Source organism: Myxocyprinus asiaticus, chromosome 34 (assembly GCF_019703515.2).
Source record: "Myxocyprinus asiaticus isolate MX2 ecotype Aquarium Trade chromosome 34, UBuf_Myxa_2, whole genome shotgun sequence".
Taxonomy (NCBI): domain Eukaryota; kingdom Metazoa; phylum Chordata; class Actinopteri; order Cypriniformes; family Catostomidae; genus Myxocyprinus; species Myxocyprinus asiaticus.
The window spans coordinates 42,901,695-42,925,892 of NC_059377.1; the positions used below are offsets into that span (position 1 = coordinate 42,901,695).

The 24,198-nt window shown below is 38.0% G+C and overlaps 1 protein-coding gene across 4 annotated transcripts in view; it reads left to right on the forward strand.

Moving 5' to 3' along the window:
- Positions 1 to 24,198, forward strand: part of LOC127425091 (FH1/FH2 domain-containing protein 3-like) — an 81,321-nt gene that overhangs the window by 14,313 nt on the left and 42,810 nt on the right. For all 4 annotated transcript variants that reach the window (XM_051670738.1, XM_051670737.1, XM_051670739.1 and 1 more), the window contains exons 2-3: positions 3,302 to 3,414; positions 16,440 to 16,504. In XM_051670738.1, coding sequence (XP_051526698.1) covers positions 3,302 to 3,414; positions 16,440 to 16,504 — 178 coding nt within the window. The remainder of the gene's footprint in view (positions 1 to 3,301; positions 3,415 to 16,439; positions 16,505 to 24,198) is intronic.

The window sequence follows — 24,198 nt, forward strand, 5'->3', positions numbered from 1 at the left end:
AATCAATGGCTGGAAAACTGTTGTGTGTGTGTTTGTGTGTAATGATGTGTTTCTCCTGGAAGTGTGTGTGTTATTCTAATGATCAGTTCATTTCATGTGAACGGTTGATTAAACTCTGTGTGTCTGACTGTCGAAACTGTGACCGCAATCTTGTTGATCTTCAGTTTTCACTTTTTGATTCTGAGCTGAACCAACTAACCAAGATCTCATCCTCTCACTTTACATTCAGCAGGTTGAGTTTATGATCTGACCGTTTGCTTGTCCATGTGTGGCTTATGTGGCATTCTTGGATGATATGTGTCCGTTGGCCCAAACATCGTCTTAAATCAAAGCTGGACTCTTAAACTGGAGCGTGAGTGTTTGATTAGGGTTTGGCTGAGATCAGACTAAATACAGACGCAGGTGTTTGAAACATAATGCTGCCAAACCCAATGAAAATCAACACTTACACTGTCAAGTCATTCATTTCCAACGGAGAGTCGCACAGGGGCTGCATGGAGTTCTGACCATCTGCGGATGCAGAAGTTTCTGATCTGATTTGAGCTTTAGATGCATTAAGTCAAGTGGTGCAACCATCAAGTAAAATGTATACCTCGAATACATGAATGTATGAAATGTCATTAATCATTTCAAAAAAGTTTTTATATTTTTTAACAGATTTTTCAAGGTTACATTTTTTTTTTTTTTTTTTTTTTTTAATTTACGAATATCAAGATGTTTTCTCAGGTTTACTCTGTTTGACCTGAACAAAATTGGACATAAATATGTCAAAATATCTTTAAAATCTTCACATACATTCATGAGGTTTAAAGGGGTCCTCTTTTTTGTGTGTGTGTTTTTTGTCACATGACAACAGAATGGCTACCTGCATATTGGTCACATCACAACATAATAACTGGTCTATCCTCCTTTGGCAGCAATAACTTCAAATAACCTCAATGTTTTTGTTGGAAAGCAGCGGCTCCCTTCGTGGTGTCCTGCCCTGAACACCATGCCTGTTTAAAGTTTTCTGTATAGTCATGAACAGAGATGTTAACCAGTTCCAATGATTCCATCAAGTCTTTAGCTGTCACTCTAGGGTTCTTTTTTAATCTCATTGAGCATTCTGCGGTGTGCCCTTTGAGTAGGGTGACCAGATTCCTGCTTGTGGAAAACGGGACAGCCCCCTCCCAGCAAAAATTAAATTTATGTATCCTTACCTAAGCGCAGATATATGCGAATACGCCTCTGTAACTGTTGTCACCTTGTACTTTTTGCTGGCAGCAATTTTTCTCAGTGTGCGCTTGTCTTTCAAGAGTTTATCGTAAAATGCAGAACAGTCCAGTCCAAAATTAAGACGTACGAAAAGCATTGCCTTCATGACTGTTACACTGAGTCGAGATTTATCCGGTGTCCATGCTGCGTTCATTAATGAGAACTCCACAGATGCAGATATCCCAGGCAGGCATAAAACAAACTCCACGACCTTGGCTAAGACTCCGAAGTTGATGGTCTTGCTCTCCATCTCACGAAAAACTTCTGTCCATCTCTCAGACACGACTGACTTGTTCATGTTCCACTCAATGATGCGGCGAGTGACAATGTTTTTCGTGCAAGCCCACTTGTCAAAGAGCGTGGTTTCGTCAATCAAACTGAGAGCGGGGATTCTAGAGTAGAAGTGTTTGAGGCTGCTCTGAATGTCTTTCCACTCTGGGATGTCTCTAAGTAGATCCCAGTCAAGTTTTTCTGTGTTCTCCAATGAGTGGCTCCAATTTTGGAGGTAATCCACCAATGCTGAATAAAAGTTTCTCACTGCACAAAAGAAATCATCCGCTCGCATGTCACCAGCTTCAACCAGGGCATCCAGCTGCTTTTTAATGTCAGAGGGTATGATTCCTCCAGCCTGGCCTGCAAGACTTTTCTCAGGTCATGAATGTGCAAAGCCACTTCTGCTCTACTATCTCCAGTGCACGGTTAAAAGTGGCTGTTTGCTTGAGTGTGAAGCCAATTCAAAGTTTAGTGCAAGGATCGCTGAAAATGTCTCTTAGAAACTTTGGGCATTTCTTGAGAAAGAAAGTATGCACGCAGACCATTGAAAATGTGTAGTGTAGTGTAGAGTCAGCCGACCGAAAACTATGGCCGTGCACAAGAGAGTGATAAGCAAAAAGTCCTTCACTTGCGTGCACCTTTTTTTGCTTCACAAAAAAATCGCTAACACTTGGTGTGGCACACTTACTTTTAGCAGCATCCACATGCTTTTTTGTATGAACATGCTGCATGGTGTCAGTGCGGCCTCCATGGGCGTTGGAGAAGCGAGCTCCACAAATCTCACACCTCACTTTACTTGGCTCTGGCTGTGACTCCTTTTTTAGAAATGTAAACTCTTTTTAATTGAATTCATCCATCTGCATGAGAAAATCACTAACAGTTATGTTATTCCAAGTTTCTTTCTTTAAAAGCTTCATTTACATTTTTTGATCTTTCTATATATTTCTATAAGGGACTGCGTGCTCTGACATCATAATTCACAAGTGCTTTCTCTCTTGCAACAATTACAATCCATTGCAAGCAAATTAAAAGTTCATCACAGTTGTATGCAAATGTTGAAGACAGTGAAAGCCATCTGAAGGGTTTCATTGCAGAACTGTCTATGTGTCATGGTTTTTGTTTGTTGAATAGAGTTCCTGTCTGCAGCTGTTGATGCATTTTAGTGCAATTTCCCAAATATATAGTTGGTCTCAGTGTGTTTGTGTGTGTGTGCATTATGGTTTCATTTATGTGCATACCCGTGTGTGTCATTGCACCTAAGGGTTTGAGTTTTCTCCCCAGCAGCTGGTCAGCACACACTTCGGTCATGATTATTAGCGTTTTAACACCTAAAACATTCAGCACGTGTGTAATGCGCATTTTGACTCCCGCTGGTCAGAGGTCACTGTTTGTTAGAGCAGACACGTCAAATCTGCCAAATGACCTTCACAACTGACCATTGTTGATCAAAGTTTCAAATCTGTCCACATGCATGCACACATGCTCTGCGCTACCAACCTGAATTTACGTTAATACTGGAGTTTCTTTCCCAAGAGTGTGGCGTGTGTTCTCTGTGCTTTACGTGTATGTAATTGCATTTACTGAAAAGACACGTCTACTTGCAAACATCTATTTTATGCGTAAAAACATTTTTATCTTGTTACTGTGAATAAAAAGTGTTTGGCAGATGAAAATGTTGACATTTAGCACCCTGTTTAAAGCACAACCCATTGACCATGACAGGATCAGTTACCAATATGTCCGTGTTCATAGCGTATACTGTGTCTCTCTGTAGCTCGATGACTGCGCTCTTCAGCTGTCTCATAATGGAGTTTATCTGGATCTGGAGTTATCACTGGATGAACAGAGAGATGAACTGGAGGGATTTCAGCAGGACGACTGCGGAGGGTAAAACTGACCTCACACTTTACATACTATAATTCACACACTATACAGTATTACACGTATTTTAATGCATACTCTATGCCAGGTTATGTGTGCGGATTGATTTGATGATGTTTAGGATTGAGAATGCTGACTCACAGCTGTATATAGAACCAATCATGGTCAGAGTATATGCGTGTATCCAGGTTCAGTGGCGCTTCACGTTATCATTTTATGAGCACTACGGACCTTGAACAGATGAGACGTGCCTGTTTAACACTTAAAGAATAGTGAATAAAAGCAAACTTTTCTGTGCATTTTCTTTGAAGATTCTTTTTTCAGGGGGTACATGAACCAAATTTGCTTTGTGGATTAGGGTTGGGTAAAAATATCTAAAATATCTAAGCCATTCATAAAAATTAATACAACCAGCAACTTTGTCTTTTCATTTAGTACTCCAGGGATGTTACAATATTAATGATCACGTTAAATTATATTTAGCCTTTGGTACACATTTTTAGTTTGTGTTGATGAAGGGATACTTGAGCATTACTGAAGGTGCTGTAGGGATACTTAAGGCTCTATACTACACCACACTATACTGCATACTCTACTGCACCACTATATACTACACACTCTATACTGCACAACTCTATATACTACTCACTCTATACTGCATACTGTATACTGCACCACTATATACTACACACTCTATACTGCATACGCTATACTGCACAACTCTGTATACTACACACTATATACTGCATACTCTATACTGCACCACTATATACTACACACTCTATACTGCATACTCTATACTGCACAACTCTATATACTACACACTATATACTGCATACTCTATACTGCACCACTATATACTACACACTCTATACTGCATACTCTATTCTGCACAACTCTATATACTACACACTATATACTGCATACTTTATACTGCACCACTATATACTACACACTCTATACTGCATACTCTATACTGCACCACTATATACTACACTCTATACTGCATATTCTATACTGCACCACTATGTACTATATACTCTATACTACATGTACTATACTACATACTTTGTTCTTCACCACTATGTACTACATACTCTATACTGCATATTCTATTCTTCACCACACTATACTCCATACTCTATAATGCACCACTATATACTACACATTCTGTACTGCAATCTCTGTACTAAACACAATACTACACATACAATACTACATACTTTTTTCTCCACCACTATGTACTACATACTCTATACTACATATTCTATACCACACATACTATACTACATACTATTTTCTTCACCACTATATACTACACACAATACTACACATACTATAGTACGTACTTTTTTCTTCACCACTATGTACTACATACTCTATACTGCATACTCTATACTACACATACTATACTACATACTTTTTTCTTCTCCACTATGTACTACATACACTATACTGCATATTCTATTTTTCACCACACTATACTCCATACTCCATAATGCGCCACTATATACTACACACTCTATACTGCATACTTGTACTACACACAATACCACACATAATATACAACATACTCTATTCTTCACCACACTAGACTGCATACTCTATATTGTGCCACTATATAATACATACTCTATACTGCATACTTGTACTACAAAAAGTACTACACATACTATACAACATACTCTATTCTTCACCACACTATACTGCATACTCTATACTGCATACTTGTACTACACACAATACTACACATACTATACAATATACTCTATTCTTCACCACACTATACTACATACTCTATAATGTGCCACTATATACTACATACTCTATACTGCATACATGTACTACACACAATACTACACATACTATACAACTTACTCTATTCTTCACCACACTATACTGCATACTCTATAATGTGCCACTATATACTACATACTCTATACTGCATAATTGTACTACACACAATACTACACATACTATACAACATACTCTATTCTTCACCACACTATACTGCATACTCTATACTGCATACTTGTACTACACACAATACTATACATACTATACAATATACTCTATTCTTCACCACACTATACTACATACTCTATAATGTGCCACTATATACTACATACTCTATACTGCATACATGTACTACACACAATACTACACATTCTATACGACATACTCTATTCTTCACCACACTATACTGTATACTCTATACTACACACAATACTACACATACTATACTACATACTCTATTCTTCACCACACTATACTGCATACTCTATAATGTGCCATTATATACTACACACTCTATACTGCATACTTGTACTACACACAATACTACACATACTATACAACATACTCTATTCTTCACCACACTATACTGTATACTCTATACTACACACAATACTACACATACTATACTACATACTCTATTCTTCACCACACTATACTGCATACTCTATAATGTGCCATTATATACTACACACTCTATACTGCATACTTGTACTACACACAATACTACACATACTATACAACATACTCTATTCTTCACCACACTATACTACATACTCTATAATGTGCCACTATATACTACATACTCTATACTGCATACATGTACTACACACAATACTACACATCCTATACAACATACTCTATTCTTCACCACACTATACTGAATACTCTATACTACACACAATACTACACATACTATTCAACATACTCTATTCTTCGCCACACTATACTACATACTCTATAATGTGCCACTATATACTACACACTCTATACTGCATACTTGTACTACACACAATACTACACATACTATACAACATACTCTATTCTTCACCACACTATACTACATACTCTATAATGTGCCACTATATACTACATACTCTATACTGCATACATGTACTACACACAATACTACACATCCTATACAACATACTCTGTTCTTCACCACACTATACTGTATACTCTATACTACACACAATACTACACATACTATTCAACATACTCTATTCTTCGCCACACTATACTCCATACTCTATAATGCGCCACTATATACTACACACTCTATACTGCATACTTGTACTACACACAATACCACACATACTATACAACATACTCTATTCTTCACCACACTATACTGCATACTCTATAATGTGCCACTATATACTACATACTCTATACTGCATACTTGTACTACAAACAGTACTACACATACTATACAACATACTCTATTCTTCACCACACTATACTGCATACTCTATACTGAATACTTGTACTACACACAATACTACACATACTATACAATATACTCTATTCTTCACCACACTATACTACATACTCTATAATGTGCCACTATATACTACATACTCTATACTGCATACATGTACTACACACAATACTACACATACTATACAACATACTCTATTCTTCACCACACTATACTGTATACTCTATACTACACACAATACTACACATACTATACAATATACTCTATTCTTCACCACACTATACTACATACTCTATAATGTGCCACTATATACTACATACTCTATACTGCATACTTGTACTACACACAATACTACACATCCTATACAACATACTCTATTCTTCACCACACAATACTACATACTCTATAATGTGCCACTATATACTACATACTCTATACTGCATACATGTACTACACACAATACTACACATTCTATACGACATACTCTATTCTTCACCACACTATACTGAATACTCTATACTACACACAATACTACACATACTATACTACATACTCTATTCTTCACCACATTATACTGCATACTCTATAATGTGCCACTATATACTACACACTCTATACTGCATACTTGTACTACACACAGTACTACACATACAATACAACATACTCTATGATTCACCACACTATACTGCATACTCTATAATGTGCCACTATATACTACATACTCTATACCACATACTCTATACTACACGTGCTATACTACATACTTTTTCTTCTCCGCTATGTACTACATACGCTATATTGCATATTCTATTCTTCACCACACTATACTCCATACTCTATAATGCACCACTATATACTACATACTCTTTACTGCATACTTGTACTACACACAGTACTACACATACTATACTACATACTCTATTCTTCACCACACTATACTGCATACTCTATAATGTGCCACTATATACTACACACTCTATACTGCATACTTGTACTACACACAATACTACACATACTATACTACATACTCTATTCTTCACCACACTATACTGCATACTCTATAATGTGCCACTATATACTACATATTCTATACTGCATACATGTACTACACACAATTCTACACATACTATACAACATACTCTATTCCTCATCACACTATACTGAATACTCTATACTGCATACTTGTACTACACACAATACTACACATACTATACAACATACTCTATTCTTCACCACACTATACTACATACTCTATAATGTGCCACTATATACTACATACTCTATACTGCATACTTGTACTACACACAATACTACACATACTATACAACATACTCTATTCTTCATCACACTATACTGAATACTCTATACTACACACAATACTACACATACTATACTACATACTCTATTCTTCACCACACTATACTGCATACTCTATAATGTTCCACTATATACTACACACTCATGTGCAGGAATGTGTGTGATAAAAGCACAGCTGTACACTGCAGTGTGACAGCAGCTCAACCACATCACCTGAACACATTTACTCACACACACACACACACACACACACACACACACACACGCACAGATGTAGGGAGGAGTTAATGGTATTCTAAGTGCACTCATGTGATTTATTTTTTCTCCATGTGAAGCTCATGTTAATGTAGATCAGACTGTTGTTCACTGCAGTACAGACGTGTCTCTACACCTGCTGTTCAAACATACTTGCACTAACTTTACAGAAGGGATAATTGACTCTGGGCCAATTAATTATTGTAAAATAATGCACACTATGAGGTGATAATGTGGCCATGAAACAAAGGAAAGTTTCACCTCTGGTGTTCATTCATTTTCAATAATTCAACAGAGTCAAATATTCTGTCTTTACTGTAATTATATAAAAATAAAAAAACAACAACAACAAAAAATTTGTAACAGGTGTCATAACAAAACACCTATCAAGAGAGTGATTGTCAATCAGCGGAGCAGTTTTCGGTTTGTGTACAGAAGGGAAAGTTGACAGAATCTGTGGAAATATTTGGAAGTTGTGGATCAGACAGTTTATGGAATCTCTAGAAGGTTCTGGAGGGCTTTTAAATCAGTTCAGTGAGACATGCATCTTCATCTTGTTTCTTGCATCTTTTGGACAAGTTTTCTGGGAACGGTGAGTTAATGGAAAGAATGAAGAGCTGAAGTGAAATAAGGCCTGTGTTTCTCTCTCGCTCTGTTATAGGTCAGTCACTATGTTCCTCTCTCTGTCCACTCAGTTTACTGTATGGTACAGGGCTTTTACCCATCATAAAACATGAAAAATGAGAATTATAGCCAGTAACTGTATTCACTAGATAAGCAGGAGAGAGATTGACATGTGCTATTTAGATCCAACTCTGCTGATGATGGTACATCAAGCTATTTTTTATTATTTTATGAAGAACCAGCAAGTCTTGTTTGATATGACCATATAAAGTGCCATTAGGCTGGTGGAGAAGGGAATCACTGGTGTGTACTTATAAAGAGATTGGTGTCAGACGTTTGACGAAACATCTCACATCTCTATGTGACAGACAGTGGTTGTTTTAGGGTGATCCTGTGATCTGTGCGGTGGGCTTGGAGTTATTTTCCATGTGTCATGGAGTTAAATTAGTTTGAATGAGTCGGGGGCATCAGTTATTTTGTTTGTAGGCTGCTAGACTAAGAGACTGTTCTGCACTGTTTTTTTTTTCTTTCTTTCTATGAAAACATGCTCTAGCAGATGTCTTTGACCGTTGCGACACGTTTCTCTGTTGTTTCAGCACCCAGCTTCTGGCTTTGACACTGAAGTTTTTTGTTTTCAAATACTGTTTAAATATATTAAATAAGTGTTATAGGGCTCAACAATGTGTATATGTGTACATTTATACATGTAAATGAGACAGGAATAATATGTATATTTTTTATTAAATGTTAAGTTTTCTTTACTGAAAACTGGCTTTGCTGGAAAATTATGGCATCCAATGCAAATATATATACATACACACACACATACATATACTCACATGTATGTACATGTAGGCCATGATATGTGTTATGTATAATTAACTATACAATAAGGGTTAGGTAAAATAGATCATGTTACCTTTACGTAAAAAAATAACTCTTTGGCTGACTTGATTCAATTATGGACAGTGGTTCCACATGTTTGAAATTAGTTTTCTTAAATTAAAATTACTATGTAATTTCAACTTACATACTTCAAGTAGAGGAAACCTAACTAAATCTGGTAAACCCCCAAAACAATGTAACATGTCAAAATAACTAATGAAACTCTAGCGTGATATGCTAGCTAGTGACAGGAAATTTTAGCATGCTAAACAAATGCTAATGGGAAGCACTACTGAGTGTAACTTGGTCATTATGCTATAGTTTGCACAGCGATCGCTCGACGGACAAAGCAATATGTAGAATACTCAAAATGTGTTGGTCCTCATCATTAGCTCAAGCTCCACTCTTCACCATAATGTTAACCCCCAAAACTACAATATAACAGAAACTCTTCTAATTCACAAAATAACATAACATTAAACACAAGTCTCACCCTTAATATTCATCTTGCACAAAGACACATAAAAATAAAATACATAATTTTATTATTTACTCTCCCTGTTGAGTCCTGTACAAAGCATGCTGGGAACTAGAAATCGTCTGCCCAGTTTCAGTTAACCAAACTAAATATATTCATGTTATCCATACGCACATGTATTAAGTAAAGCTCGCAAGAGACTTTTTTTGTTGGATCAACGCAGTTAATTTAAGTTCCATTGGTTACATGATATTTTTGAGTATTATAAACATGAGAAAATTGAATAAAACTGACAATAGTGTAAGTACATTTTTTTTGAGTTTTGGTGAAATCAGCAGAATTCACGACAACGATGTTTAATAATCACATAAATCCAAATATTTAAGTTTGCAATTTAAGTTCCTGAGACCCAGCGATTTTTTTTTTTTAAATGTCCCTTTTTTAAATGTTAATATGGAGTTTGGTACATAAAATACATTTGATAAAAAACATTTTTATTTTATTCATATTGTATTTGATACTGTGATACATTTCAATCCATATTTATAAAGCAAGGAGAGGAAGCTGTCATGGCCAAATTCTCGAACATTTGGTATCTCTGAAAAGCCCAGAGAGTTCTCTGATAATACCCCAAGATTTACCACTGTAGAAAAACTTACATAACAAATGTCCTACACACAAATGAATGGCTGGGCCTCAATAGGATAATGACCTTTTAAAGGCTAATATATCAAATATGAGTTTTTCTAATCATAGTTTGTCTAATAGTACCACAGTGTTTCCCCTATATGCATTTTGCAGCGGTGCTGCTTCACTGCTGAATTATGAGTGCCACTGTTGGGATTTCACATGTTCATTTAATATTCTTGACGCAACATAACGCTTGCCAGCCCCAGTCAGCTGTGTGCTTTCAAAACTGCGAAAGGGACCCCACCACACACACAAATACACGCACTTACAGTGTCGTTACCGCATAACAACACGTGTCAAACTCGCTTCATTTCAAGTGGCCCGCGAGCTCATTTTGAAATGTAGGATGGCAGGGGATTGCAACGTTTCACTGAACAACCAGTTAGCGCTTTCCTTGTGAATATTAATGACCCTTCCCCTGTCATCTGTATGTTTTGGAGCGCATTTTGCTCGCTTCAAAAGCGTAATGAAACAGCGCTACACGGATCAATTATCAACATGGCTTAATCATAGCAGCGCGAGGGCAGAGCAGGTGCGGTAATTCGCAGACTGGTCTCAACCATACAGACTATTTTAAATGCGCTTGTGAACCAGTGAGATGCGTGGCAAGGATTGGGAAACCCGTTTAAATGCGGTACAGAAATGTCTGTTGCAAAAATCTTACGTCTCGGTAATGAAACTAGTTTAAAACATACAGCCCCACATTCTAAGCGACACTGACAAAGAAAACAGAGATAAGAAGGCATTTCAATGCACATAAAATGTAAAATTATTTGCATGGGTGCTACCAAAGCAGGTGCTGGTGCCACATTTTTAATGGGCCCTTTGAGGGCGCAAATAAACCCTGATGTGGCCCAGGCTGAAATTGAGTTTGACACCCCTGTTTTAATCTATTCTTTGACCAACACGTGTTAATACGGGTCCGGTGTTGCTGGCTTGTGGATGCACGCACAACAGCACCACTGCTGAAAAACATCCTAGGGGAAACACTTGGTACTATAAACAGTTTAATGTCAAAAAAATCGAGTGTTTTGACAGTTCTTTCATATGACAGGCTTTACAGGGTTAATATAATAGTAAAAGACATATAAATGAATTAACCAAAAAAATTATGAACTTTTATGTAGCATTATATTTACTCACAATTTCACACAAAACTTGTAACTTTGTAAAAACAAGATTTTCTGTGTTTTAGATGGTAGATATCTACAGAGCCCCTTAGAGGACAGGGTGAGAATTTTTTTCTGAAATAGTTTTGCGTGCCCTCACTATACATTTACCATGGTTTTACTACAGTAACCATATTTTAACCATGATATTTGTAGTAAAACCATAGTAATAATACAGGGAAATGAAAACTATGGTAATAATAATCATAATTGTGTGTTTTTTATGGTTTTACTACAAATAACATGGTGTGTGTGTCTGTGTGTTTTGTTTGTGTGTGTGTGTGTGTTTGTGAGTGTGTGTGTGTGTGTGTGTGTGTGTGTGTGGGCAGGTTTAATTGGTTTACGAGGACTATTTTAGGTTATAAACTGGTAATTACAAGGGTATTATGCTATAAATGTGGTTTATGAGGACATTTCTAGTGTCCCCATAATTCAAATCACTTAATAAACATACTAAACAATGTTGTTTTGAAAATGTAAAAATGCAGAAAGTTTTTTGTGAGGGTTAGGTTTAGGGGTAGGGTTAGGGTTAGGGGATAGAATCTATAGTTTGTACAGTATAAAAATCTCAATGTCTATGGAGAGTCCTAATAATGATAGCTGCACCAACATGTGTGTGTGTGTGTGTGTGTTTGTGCGTGTGTGTGTGTGTGTGTGTGTGTGAGTGCGTGTGTGTGCGTGCGAGTGCATGTCTGTGTGTGCCTGCATCCCTTTGTTTCAAATGGGATAAATCACCCTCTGAAGGGCACTTTGAAGGGAGAACAGTCATGATAGTCATGCTGTAAGTGTCTGCCCTCTTACCTCCAGGCCAGCACGTGCCACATCCTCCAGCCTCGGCTGTCAGAGACACTTCGTTAACACCGCACCGAGCTGAGGGATGTGGAGAGAAAATGGCACAAGTCAAAAGACCCTGTGGATCTGAGCAACTATCAATCACTTCTTTCCTCTTTTTCTGCCAGTGTTTCTAGTGCTAAAATAGATTATTACCAGAATAAGATCAGTTACACTTTAGATTCACGTAAACTGTTTTCAACTTTCTCATCTCTTCTCTATCCTCCTCCACCACATCCTACTACTTCTCTGACTGCTGATGACATTGCCACATTTTTTACTGACAAGGTAGTGAGCATCAACAGCCAGTTCTCTACACCTAACACAGCCACTCTCTTCCAACATCCCATCCTCTGTTCTCCTATTTTTCCCCTCTCTCCGAGACTGAGGTCTCCAAAGTGCTTCTTTCTAACTGTCCTAACACCTGTCCACTTGATCCTATCCCCTCCCATCTTATGCAAGCTGCCTCTCCATCAATCTTACCCGCACTCACACACATTATCAACACATCTCTCACAACAGGAAACTTTCCCAATACATTAAAGCAGGCTCGAGTAACCCCACTGCTCAAAAAACAACACATAACCCCACAGTAGTTGACAACTACAGGCCAGTCTGTCTCCTACCCTTCCTGTCTAAAACTCTTGAGAGGGTCGTGTTCAACCAGTTGTCTGCTTTTCTATCACAGAACAACCTACTCAACAGACATCAGTCTGGCATCAAAAAAGGATACTCAACAGAGACTGCCCTCTTGTCAGTAGCTGAAACCCAGCGACTGGCGAGAGCTAACTCCAAATCATTTGTCCTCATCCTCCTTGACTTGTCTGCTGCCTTCGACACAGTGAACCACAAGATAATCCTGTCCACCCTCTCTGACCTGGGTATCACAGGAACTGCGCTTGGATGGTTTGAATCACATCTTACTGGCAGATCTTTCAAAGTCTCCTGGAGAGGAGAGGTGTCCAAGACACACCAGCTGAACACTGGGGTTCCTCAAGGATCAGTGCTTGGACCCCTCCTCTTCTCGATGTACACAACATCACTCTGAACGGTCATTGAGGCACATGGATTTTCCTACCACTGCTATGCAAATGATACGCAGCTCTACCTGTCGTTCCAGCCTGATGACCCTACTGTCTCAGCTCGTATCTCTGCCTGCCTCTCGGATATTTCAGCCTGGATGAAGAAACGCCACCTTCAGCTCAAACTTGCCAAGACAAAACTCCTCATGATCCCAGCCAACCCATCTGTTGACCACAACCTCACTATTCATCTTGGTTCAACTACACTAACACCAAACAGAACAGCTTGGAACCTGGGAGTGGTGGTAGATGACCAGCTTAATTTTACTGCCCACATCTCATCAACCGCCCGGTCTTGCAGATTTGCGCTCTACAACATCAGGAAAATCAGACCTTTTCTGTCTGAATATGCTGCACAGCTCCTGGTCCAAGCTCTGGTCATTTCAAGACTGGACTACTGCAATGCTCTGTTGGCTGGCCTTCCAGCTAACACAATTAAGCCTCTGCAGATGGTCCAGAGTGCAGCTGCCCATCTGGTCTTCAATCAGCCAAAAAGGGTTCATCTCACTCCACTCTTGATTTTACTCCATTGGCTAACTGTAGCTGCCCGCATCAAATTCAAGGCTTTGACTCTGGCTTTCAGGACAGCCAATGGAACCGCACCCTCTTACTTCAGTTCACTTCTTCAGGTCCATGCTCCAACTCACTCTCTGTGGTCTATGACCGAGCAGCGCCTTGTGGTCCCAACAAAAAGAGGCTCAAAGTCTATTTCACGATCTCTGTTCCTCTGTAGTGGGATGAACTTCCAACATCCACACAATCTGCTGATACCATCTCAACATTCAAGAACCAGCTGAAAACACATCTGTTCCGTGAGCATTTAACCAATCCACACTAATTGCACTTACTATTGAACTAACTTGCACTTACTGTACACCAAAAAAAAAAACTTCTGTCTCTTTCTTCTGCGCTGGCACCTATACTACTCCAGCCACCTTGAGAGCTTTGGCAGTACAACACTGTATATGTCGCTGAACTTTGTATCACAAATTGCTTGCTATGTTCCTCATTTGGAAGTCACTTTGGATAAAAGCATCTGCTAAATGACTAAATGTAAATGTATGTAAGATCGCTTTAAACAGAGTTCCGAATTACTCTTATTGTTAAGCCCCACAACTTTTAGCCCTCCAAAGCTCGCACAGTGCATGTTAAAGTCTTGGAAGGGAATAGGGCATAGGGATAATCACTTCTGAATGGAATGCACCCAGTGTGTGTGTGTGCGTGCGAGTTTGTGTGTGTGTGTTGGAGAATTCTTTGCTGTACTTGAAACCAGTGCTGTGTTTAAACTAGCCTCAATCTTGTATTCATTGGTCTTGTGTTTATGTGCCTTGCAGACTTAAACATTTGGTTTTCTGGTGGTGTATCAACCATTCTTTTTGGTGAATTCTAATGATTTAAACTTGCTTCCAAGTTAACATTATGTAGCTGACATAGATAAGGTTTTATTAAAATTGTGAGAACAACGTGTACTAGAGCGCAACAGTGACCGCCCACTTTTTCATCTGTCTGGGTTCCGGAAGTATTTTCCCCATTAATTTCTTCCATAGACTTTTAATAAAATCCTTCATAAAAGAGTTGTGAGCAACGAAACTAACCAACCAACTCCGAGGTGAAACACAACATCACAAACTTTGTTTTAAGGCAAAATATTTTAATATTTTAATATATTTTAAAATATTTTACGTTTATTGCAAAATATTACGATATGTACAAATATATAAGTAGTTCATATATAAGGGTGAAGGGAGACCGACTCGATTACGTCATTCGCAGTGCTTCATGGGATCGTACGGTCGCTCCGAGCCACGTTTCGTGGGTTTCGTTGGCTGTGGTTCTCTGATGGGTGAATCTTTCTCAGCTGGACCATGGGTAATGTAGTTTTACCATGAATTCCACTATCAAACATGATTTTTAAACAATGAAGTTGAAATAATGCAGACAGATGGCTTCAACGGAAGCATATACCATCGATGAACAACCTCGTACCTCACGTTAGATCTTATAAGTTATCGTTGAAAATCAATTAATCTATGGGATAAATGAATGGCGCTGTATAGCTTTGTAAGCATTAATAAGAATGGGTTGACAATTATAAACAAATCTGTATTGTTTTGCATTGTATGCCATCATTTTCCAATCAAAGTGTGTTTATGGATTTAGAACTTTCACTGTTACATTGTAGCTGTACAATTTTCAGCTATTATTGCAAACAACTTCACAATTGTTTGGTACAGAAAAGTTAACATTTTACCATCGAGCTCTGCAGTCTGTAGTGACTATAATTAGCTTTATATTAAAACAATACAAGTCTATTGTACTGTATGTCCTTATTCAGATAGCTAAGCAAATGTGTATTTGTGAGTGTCTCACTCTCAGCTGTATCACTGTATTTGTTTTATATAATTTCTGATTTATTTAATGAGCATCATTGCTTCATTCTCTCCATCTGTTTTTCTGTCTCTCAGGAGGGGGAAGAAACACAGTGTGATCTTACGCACTCAGCTGAGTGTCCGTGTTCACGCGTGTATCGGTGAGTCTCCAACACACACATCTTCATACATAAAGAACTGTTTATTAACAGTCAAAAAAGTTCTTCATCAAATGCAGCACACACTCTGAAATTATGTGAATCGATCGCAACAGAACTCATTCGCCTTTTCAGCCGGAAGTATTTTTCCAATAAATTTTTTCAATAGGGATTTCAAAATCCTTCATAAAAGAGTTGTAAGCCATGAACCAACCAGCTCTGAGGTGAATTGTGATTCAGACATTACAAACTTTGATTTAAAGCAAAAAGTGTTTAAAAATCAGACAAAAAGACAAATGTACAAGACTGTGTACTTAAAAGGCCCTATTCTAAGAGTGCTAGCACTAAGCGCAGCACTATGCCAGTGGTTATAAGCACAAAGTTAGTGGGCATGGCTATAAAGTTTTGGTATTTTCGTGCAAGTATGCGCTAAGTCTAGGCGCAAGTGGGTTTGGCAACATTGCACGTGCAAGGTGCTAGAAACAATTAGCAACATGATAGCAATGTATAGCTACATGTTAAAACATGCTAGCATCATACTAACAATACCTAGCTGCATTGTTAAAACATGCTAGCAATGCCTAGCTACATGCTAAAATATGCTAGGAACATACTAACAACACCTAGCTGCATGTTAAGACATGCTAGCCATCCAGCCAAGATGACTCAAAGGGCACACCCTAGAGTGACAGCTAAAAACTTGAAAGAATCATTGGAACTGGTTAACATCTCTGTTCATGAGTCTACTTTATGGAAAACATTAAACAGGCATAGTGTTCATGGCAGGACACCATGAAGGAAGCCGCTGCTTTCCAACAAATACATTGCTGCATGCCTGAAGTTTGCCAAAGACCACCTTGACACTCCACAACGCTACAGGGAAAATGTTTTGGGGACTGATGAAACTAAGGTTGAATTGTTTGGGAAGAACCCAAACTATGTATGATGTAAAAAAGGCACTGAAAACCAACATGAAAACATCATCCCAATGGTGAAGAGCGGTGGAGGGAGCCTGGACCGCTTGCCATCATCGAGGGGAAAATAAATTCCCAAATTTATCAAGATATCCTACAGGATAACGTCAGAGTTGAAGCTCAGTAGAAGTTGAGTGATGCAGCAGGACAATGACCCTAAACATCAAAGTAAATCTACTACAGAATGGCTTAAAAAAAGAAAATCCACCTTTTGGAGGGTCCCAGTCAGAGCCCACACCTTAACCCAATAGAGATGCTGTTGATTGACCTCGAGAGCCATTCACACCAGACATCCTAAGAATATGTATGAGCAGAAGCAGTTCTGTAAGGAAGAACGGTCCAAAAATCCTTTGTGCAGGTCTAATCCGCAGCTACCGGAAACGTTTCATTGAGGTTATTGCTGCCAAAGGATTATCGACCAGTTATTAAATCCAAGGGTTCACTTACTTTTTCCACAGCACTGTGAATGTTTAATGGAATGTGTTCAATTAAGACATGAAAGATTATAATTGTTTGTGTGTTGTTAGCTTAAGCACATTGTGCTTGTCTATACTTGTGACTATGATGAAGATGAGATCATAATATATGACCAATTAATGCAGAAAACCAGCTAATTCCAAAGGGTTCACATACTTTTTCTTGCCACTGTATGTACGCCAAACACTGCAAATAAAATGTAAACTTCTGATGCACATTGACACATAGATATGGCGCTCTTAATGCAGTGATATCATGTGTGCCAGTGCTGGTCTGGTCTGTAAACTGATATAACATGCGGACTGGTGGGTTAATTTTAGCAGTAGCTCAATGTTTGGCATGCCACAAGCTGCAGTGTTGCAGAGAAACACCCGTGTTACTGCTATATCTTTAGAAAGTGTTGACAAGACAGAAACACACCACAGAGACAGAGAGGTCAAGAGAGAGGTCAAGATAGACGAAAGAGGGTAAAGGAAAATGTTTTATTTGAATTTACCTTGCAGGACGCTGTCAGTCACCACAGAAAATAGAAGCAGTAGTTCTTGCCTCCTTTGGAAATGTTTTTTAGGATTTTATTTTGTTAAAGGAGGCATGTTTGTGTGGAAAGGAATGACAATGACTTTAATATAAATACTCAAGGTGCAACACTATTTTAGCGCTGATTGTGCCTGCTTCAACTTGCGGGTGAATGCAGATGGTTAATGAATAAGAAGCAAGTTTTTGCACTGTTATACCACACGCAAAAGTAGCGCAACTGTTTAGTATATTTGCCCCTGAATATCTTTCAAAGATTTAATGTCACTAACCTGACAAACGTCAAATCCAGTTATTATTTCATCCTCAAAAGTGTTTGTTTTATTAAGCTGGTACTTTTTAAACACGACTTTATTTCCAGGTGGAGAGATTGATCGCGGTAGCTACGTAAGGCCAGCCAATCAGATTAGAGTTTGCGAGATTGAGAAAGTGATTGTGAGCAATAGGCGTTTATCACACTTTCGTGTTCGCAAAGCAGATGCTTGAATTTGTGGCGTTCAACAAATTCCGCCACAGTCTGTATCAATGGCAGTGCCCATGGCCTGGAAATATTATAGTCCATTTATGTACGATTCATCTCAAATACTTTATCTAAACAGAGCTACCTCATCTTCCAATCATTACCCTGGGATGATGATGATGAAGGAACTGTAAGTGTGCCATCTAAGGCTGAGACTAGAGTTAGTCTCTACTTGTATTTACAGTTAGCTTAATATAAAAACAATAGAAGTATATGAAATGTTCTCATTTAGTAAGCTTAGTACACTGCAAAAATTTTTTTTTTGCCTTTTAGTTATCATATCTTAAAATGTAGTTAGAATAACTGCCCCAGATTGTTGAGATAACTCAATTATCCAAGTTTTGTTATCTGACCTTGTGATAAGTTATTGAACGTAGAAAAACTATTTAGCTGAAATAATTTTTTTTTTAACTCAATAGAACTACACACATCACACTCACATAATCGATTTCCCAGCATGCATGAATGCATGAATAAATTATGCAAATTCCAGTGTTTCTCCCAATTTGGAATGCCCAATTCCCACTACTTAGAAGGTCCTCGTGGTGGCGCGGTTACTCACCTCAATCCGGGTGGCGGAGGACAAGTCTCAGTTGCCTCCACTTCTGAGACCGTCAATCTGCGCATCTTATCACTTGACTCGTTGTGCATGACACCGCGGAGACTCACAGCATGTGGAGGCTCATGCTACTCTCCACGATCCACACACAACTTACCACACGCCCCATTGAGAGCGAGAACCACTAATCGTGACCACGAGGAGGTTACCCCATGTGACTCTACCCTCCCTAGCAACCGGGCCAATTTGGTTGCTTAGGAGTCCTGGCTGGAGTCAATCAGCATGCCCTGGATTCGAACTCGCGACTCCAGGGGTGATAGTCAGCGTCAATACTCGCTGAGCTACCCAGGCCCCCCACTTTTAATTTTTTTTACAATTTGCTGCTTTTATTTGTGCTGTTGGTTGTTGTGTTTATTGTCACTTTCAGTTATTTGACGTCACAATAATTCAAAGCCCATCTTTTACTCTATGTGTTTGATTATTGTCACCATCGTCATGTGTAATAGCGAAATATATGTCTTTGACAATTATGTTGTTGCTTATATGCCACATTTTCGCTTATAACTTCACTAAAAATAATAATACCATTACTTATAGGAGGTGATTATCTTTCAAACGAGCCCACACACAAGGTAATTGGATGCATTAGATAATCCACATGAAGCACAATGTTACATATGGCCACCAGGAGATGGCGCCAAATACATGACACAGACTCAATGATGACTCAAATGACACAGAATGAAACTCATTCTGTGAAATCTCATTACTAAAATCATGTCTGCATGCTATGCAAACCTTTAGTCATTGTTGTGTTTGCATGTGTAATTAGTTCTTATGAACGATTATTATGTTTTGTTTGTTTGGAGATGTTTTTGTACACTTTGATAAGTTATATTTGTAATGTTATTTCTTTTGATTTCTTTGTTGTATCAACACAAAATCAGATGCATTTGGCATGATTGGGAACAAAATAAAAGCAGTTTTTCAGAGCCACCTTATTTACACCTGGAGATATGTAATGTCAAATAAGAAAAATAAGAAAAAAAGTAAATTTGTGGCTCAATACTTTTGTGATTTTTCAGCAGTTTCTTAAGCTGAGAGTCTCAGAATGTATTATAATCTATATCATTAAAACGTGAAAACTTCTTTACAGTGAGATCAAACACTTGATCCTCCTTGTTTTTTGTTGAGTTATAAGCCTTTAATTTTGGGTATGCCACTGAAACAGGATATCTTAAAAAACACCTTCAGAGCTTTTCCCTCTTAAGTTGACAACTTAACTTTTTAAAGTAGCACGAACACTAACTTTTTTAAGTTTAAACAACAAGATATTTTTACAGTGTAAATATGTGTGTGTGTGTGTGTTGTTTTTACATTGTGCTGTAAACGGAATGTAAAACTGATGTCTTTATGGTCTGTTAAGAGCATCAGACTAATACTAAACACACAACCTGACAAAAGTAAACTCTTGTTTGATATTGAATTGATATTTTAATTCTGTTTTGTTGTTCTTTTAATATTCTGTGTCATTTGTTTGTGCATTCCTGCACATTTTAAAAGAAGTGTGTTGTTACATCAGTCTCCATAGATTTGATTCTTTTGATTCTTGTGTGTGTTTATGAGCTGATTGTCTGATTGTTTTACGCAACCATTGTGTGTTTGTGTGTTTCTGTCTTTGTGTTAAAGAGTTTATGACACTCATTTGTGTGTTAAATTACTCAAACACCCCAACACGACCATCAACTTTGCTTTGTGCATCAGGTTGCCATGGTTACTTGATCTCACATCCTGTAGTTCAGTTGAGCATTTGTGAAATGAAACTCGCGTTCAGAGAGAGAGAGTGTTTGATCATTAGCATACAGTGTGTGTGTGTGTGTTATTTAGTTTGCAATCATGTGTGTTGCTGTACCATTTTCACCTGAAAAAACCATAGACTTACATTGGAGGAGGGACTTCATTCATATCTAGACACTTTTTTGCAGTGTATTGAGATATATTTTAAAACATAATGTGGGTCACTGACGTCCGGCGCCTGCGAAACACATACTAGATGGATGAGGTGAGAATTTTTCAAATCACTGTGACCATAGGAACAAAGTGGCATTCAGACATGGTGATGTCACCATCCAAAACAGGAAGAGACGACTGTAACTTGTGATATTAAAATGGAGTGAAGGATGGCATGCTGTTTGTCAGTAACTGGGTGTTGGTTTCACTCACAGCTGTAGATATATATACTCAATCATAGATCAAATATCAGTGTAATAAATGACTCCTGCACTGCTGCTTCAATTAATCAGTGTTAAAATACTTCTATCCCAGCTTAATATTCAGAGACAACTATAAATTATTCGTAGGTAAATTGTCTTGAAAACTGTAAACACTATGTCTCTGTGGTGCTATGAATATTCCTGTTTGATTTGAGCAACCCATGCAACCCGACACAACAACAATGACTCAACCAATGGCGTGAGTTAGGGGCGGGACTATCTGTTTGTTTGATCAAACAAAAGACGGGGGGCGTTTTCAAAAAGCTGTTTGAAAACAATGTTTATTTTTGCAATTCAGTTTCACGATGCAGAAACTACATTGACAAAAAAACAACACTTTTAACAGCTTGTTCCCCACCTAAAAAAATCCCAATTTAAGTAGTGGTCGACCAATATGTTTGTTTGTTTTTTGGCTGATACAGATATCTAGAGAGCAGGATGGCCGATATAAATTCCAGTAAACATAATACAATTTAACAACAGCAAATCAGATGTGCAAAAAAACTTCTGAAGTGAAACAAACTTATTTTATGCAATATTTATATACATTTGCATAAACTTGAAATGAAAAAACCTTGAAAACAGAAAGTGTTGACTATCCATTGACATATCTATTGGTAGATTTATATTTAGTGATAGACCGATATATCGGGCAGGCTGATTAATCAGCCGATATTTGGCCATTTTGCGATTATCGTCATCGGCCGTTTAATCAGCCAGGCCGATATATCGGTCTATCACAAATATATCCCCTGATTATAATACATAGGCATTGTAATTGTTATATATATATATATTTTTGAATAAAACACAGAGGGCGTATTCACGAAATAGTCTTTTGCATGTGGTATTTCAAAAAACTGCATCTTATTTACTAACATCCGCAATCTAGTTTAAGAAGGTGCAATGAACCCTGAAAAAGTGCTGCATCTTGAGTATTTAAATCAAATCATTGTCATTCAGCGCAAACGCCTGCGTTCATTACAGATTGCGCTTCATTCACTAAAATTATCCAGTGCAGTTATCGGCATATTACGCTAAAGGACCACTTAACCACTTAACATTTAATACTTTGTGTAAGAGGTTTTATCAAATCACTAATCCATAGTACGAACAGTAGTAATAGTGATGCTTGTCTTTACATGCTAACTAACAGTTGCACTGTATGCATGAACTGTACAAGTGTCTCCTCTATTTTTGTCTCTTTGTGTTTGCAGTCTCGTGTCAGCGGCTCCTCTGCTTTCATTCTGTAATTTGAGACTCTGCTTTTAGTTTTGGTTCTCAGAGAGTTTAATCCTAGACACTGTGAGTCAGCAGAGACCAGAATAGCGTAGAGACCTTTGGGGTGGACTCTTCTGGTTTGGGTCAAGAAACCACTCAGAACACCTTAGCAACCACTTAGCATTACTTTAATCTGAATGTGATTCTCTGTTGCGCTGGTCATGTGTCGTGACCTCTCTGGCTTTGTCTACAGACAGCAGCTGCTGTAATACTTTCAGAGGTCAGAGAGGTCACAAGCACACCATGGCCTCAAAGTACAGTTAGTGTCTCAGTGGGTGCTGCAGCTAAATCTCGACTACTGGACTGAGATGTCAACTGTGTTTAGACTGTGATGGTAAAGTGGATTAGTAGTTGAAGTATGGAGGATCTTAAGGTCTCTACACCTGTTAGTGGTACAGTTACCCAGACTTGCCTAAATGGTGTGTTAGAATGAATTAACGGCAGTCTACAAGACACTTATAATTTAAAGTTGAAAAAAATTATAATTAAAACCTGCTGACATGCGCTGTTTTATTAAATTGTTTAAATTATTATTAAGAATCAAAGAAATGGTTTGGTCTACTTTTACCAAACAATGTCTTTTGATTATATTTTTCCTCTCATAAACACAAGCGCACTGTAATATGGAAGGCCAAATTATCTTTTAATCACTGTATCTTTAATCAGTGGCTACACACTTCTGATACTGTTCCCGTGCAGACGAAGCCCTGCACGAAGACTCCAAGGTGTGTGTAAAACCTAGAGATTTCTGTATGCTCAGTTTTTCATCTAGAGTCTATATGATGTTGCTTTTTTACAGTATGGAGCTGAAGCTTTGAGTGAAGCATACACGTAACCGCATTTACAGTTAGCCGCAAGCACTATTGGCGAATGCGGAAATGACACTGCGTGCCCGAATGGTTATGTGCTTCATGGTCAATGCCCGTTCGGCGAGTGATTAATATAAACAGTCGCTTATGTCTTAAGTAAATGCAAACAGGTGCAACAAAAAATTAGGTACGTGTCAAAATATTGTATCTGTGCATAAGACTTTGCAGTGTAAATGCACTAATGCAGCCTAATGATCTGCTGCTGTCTGT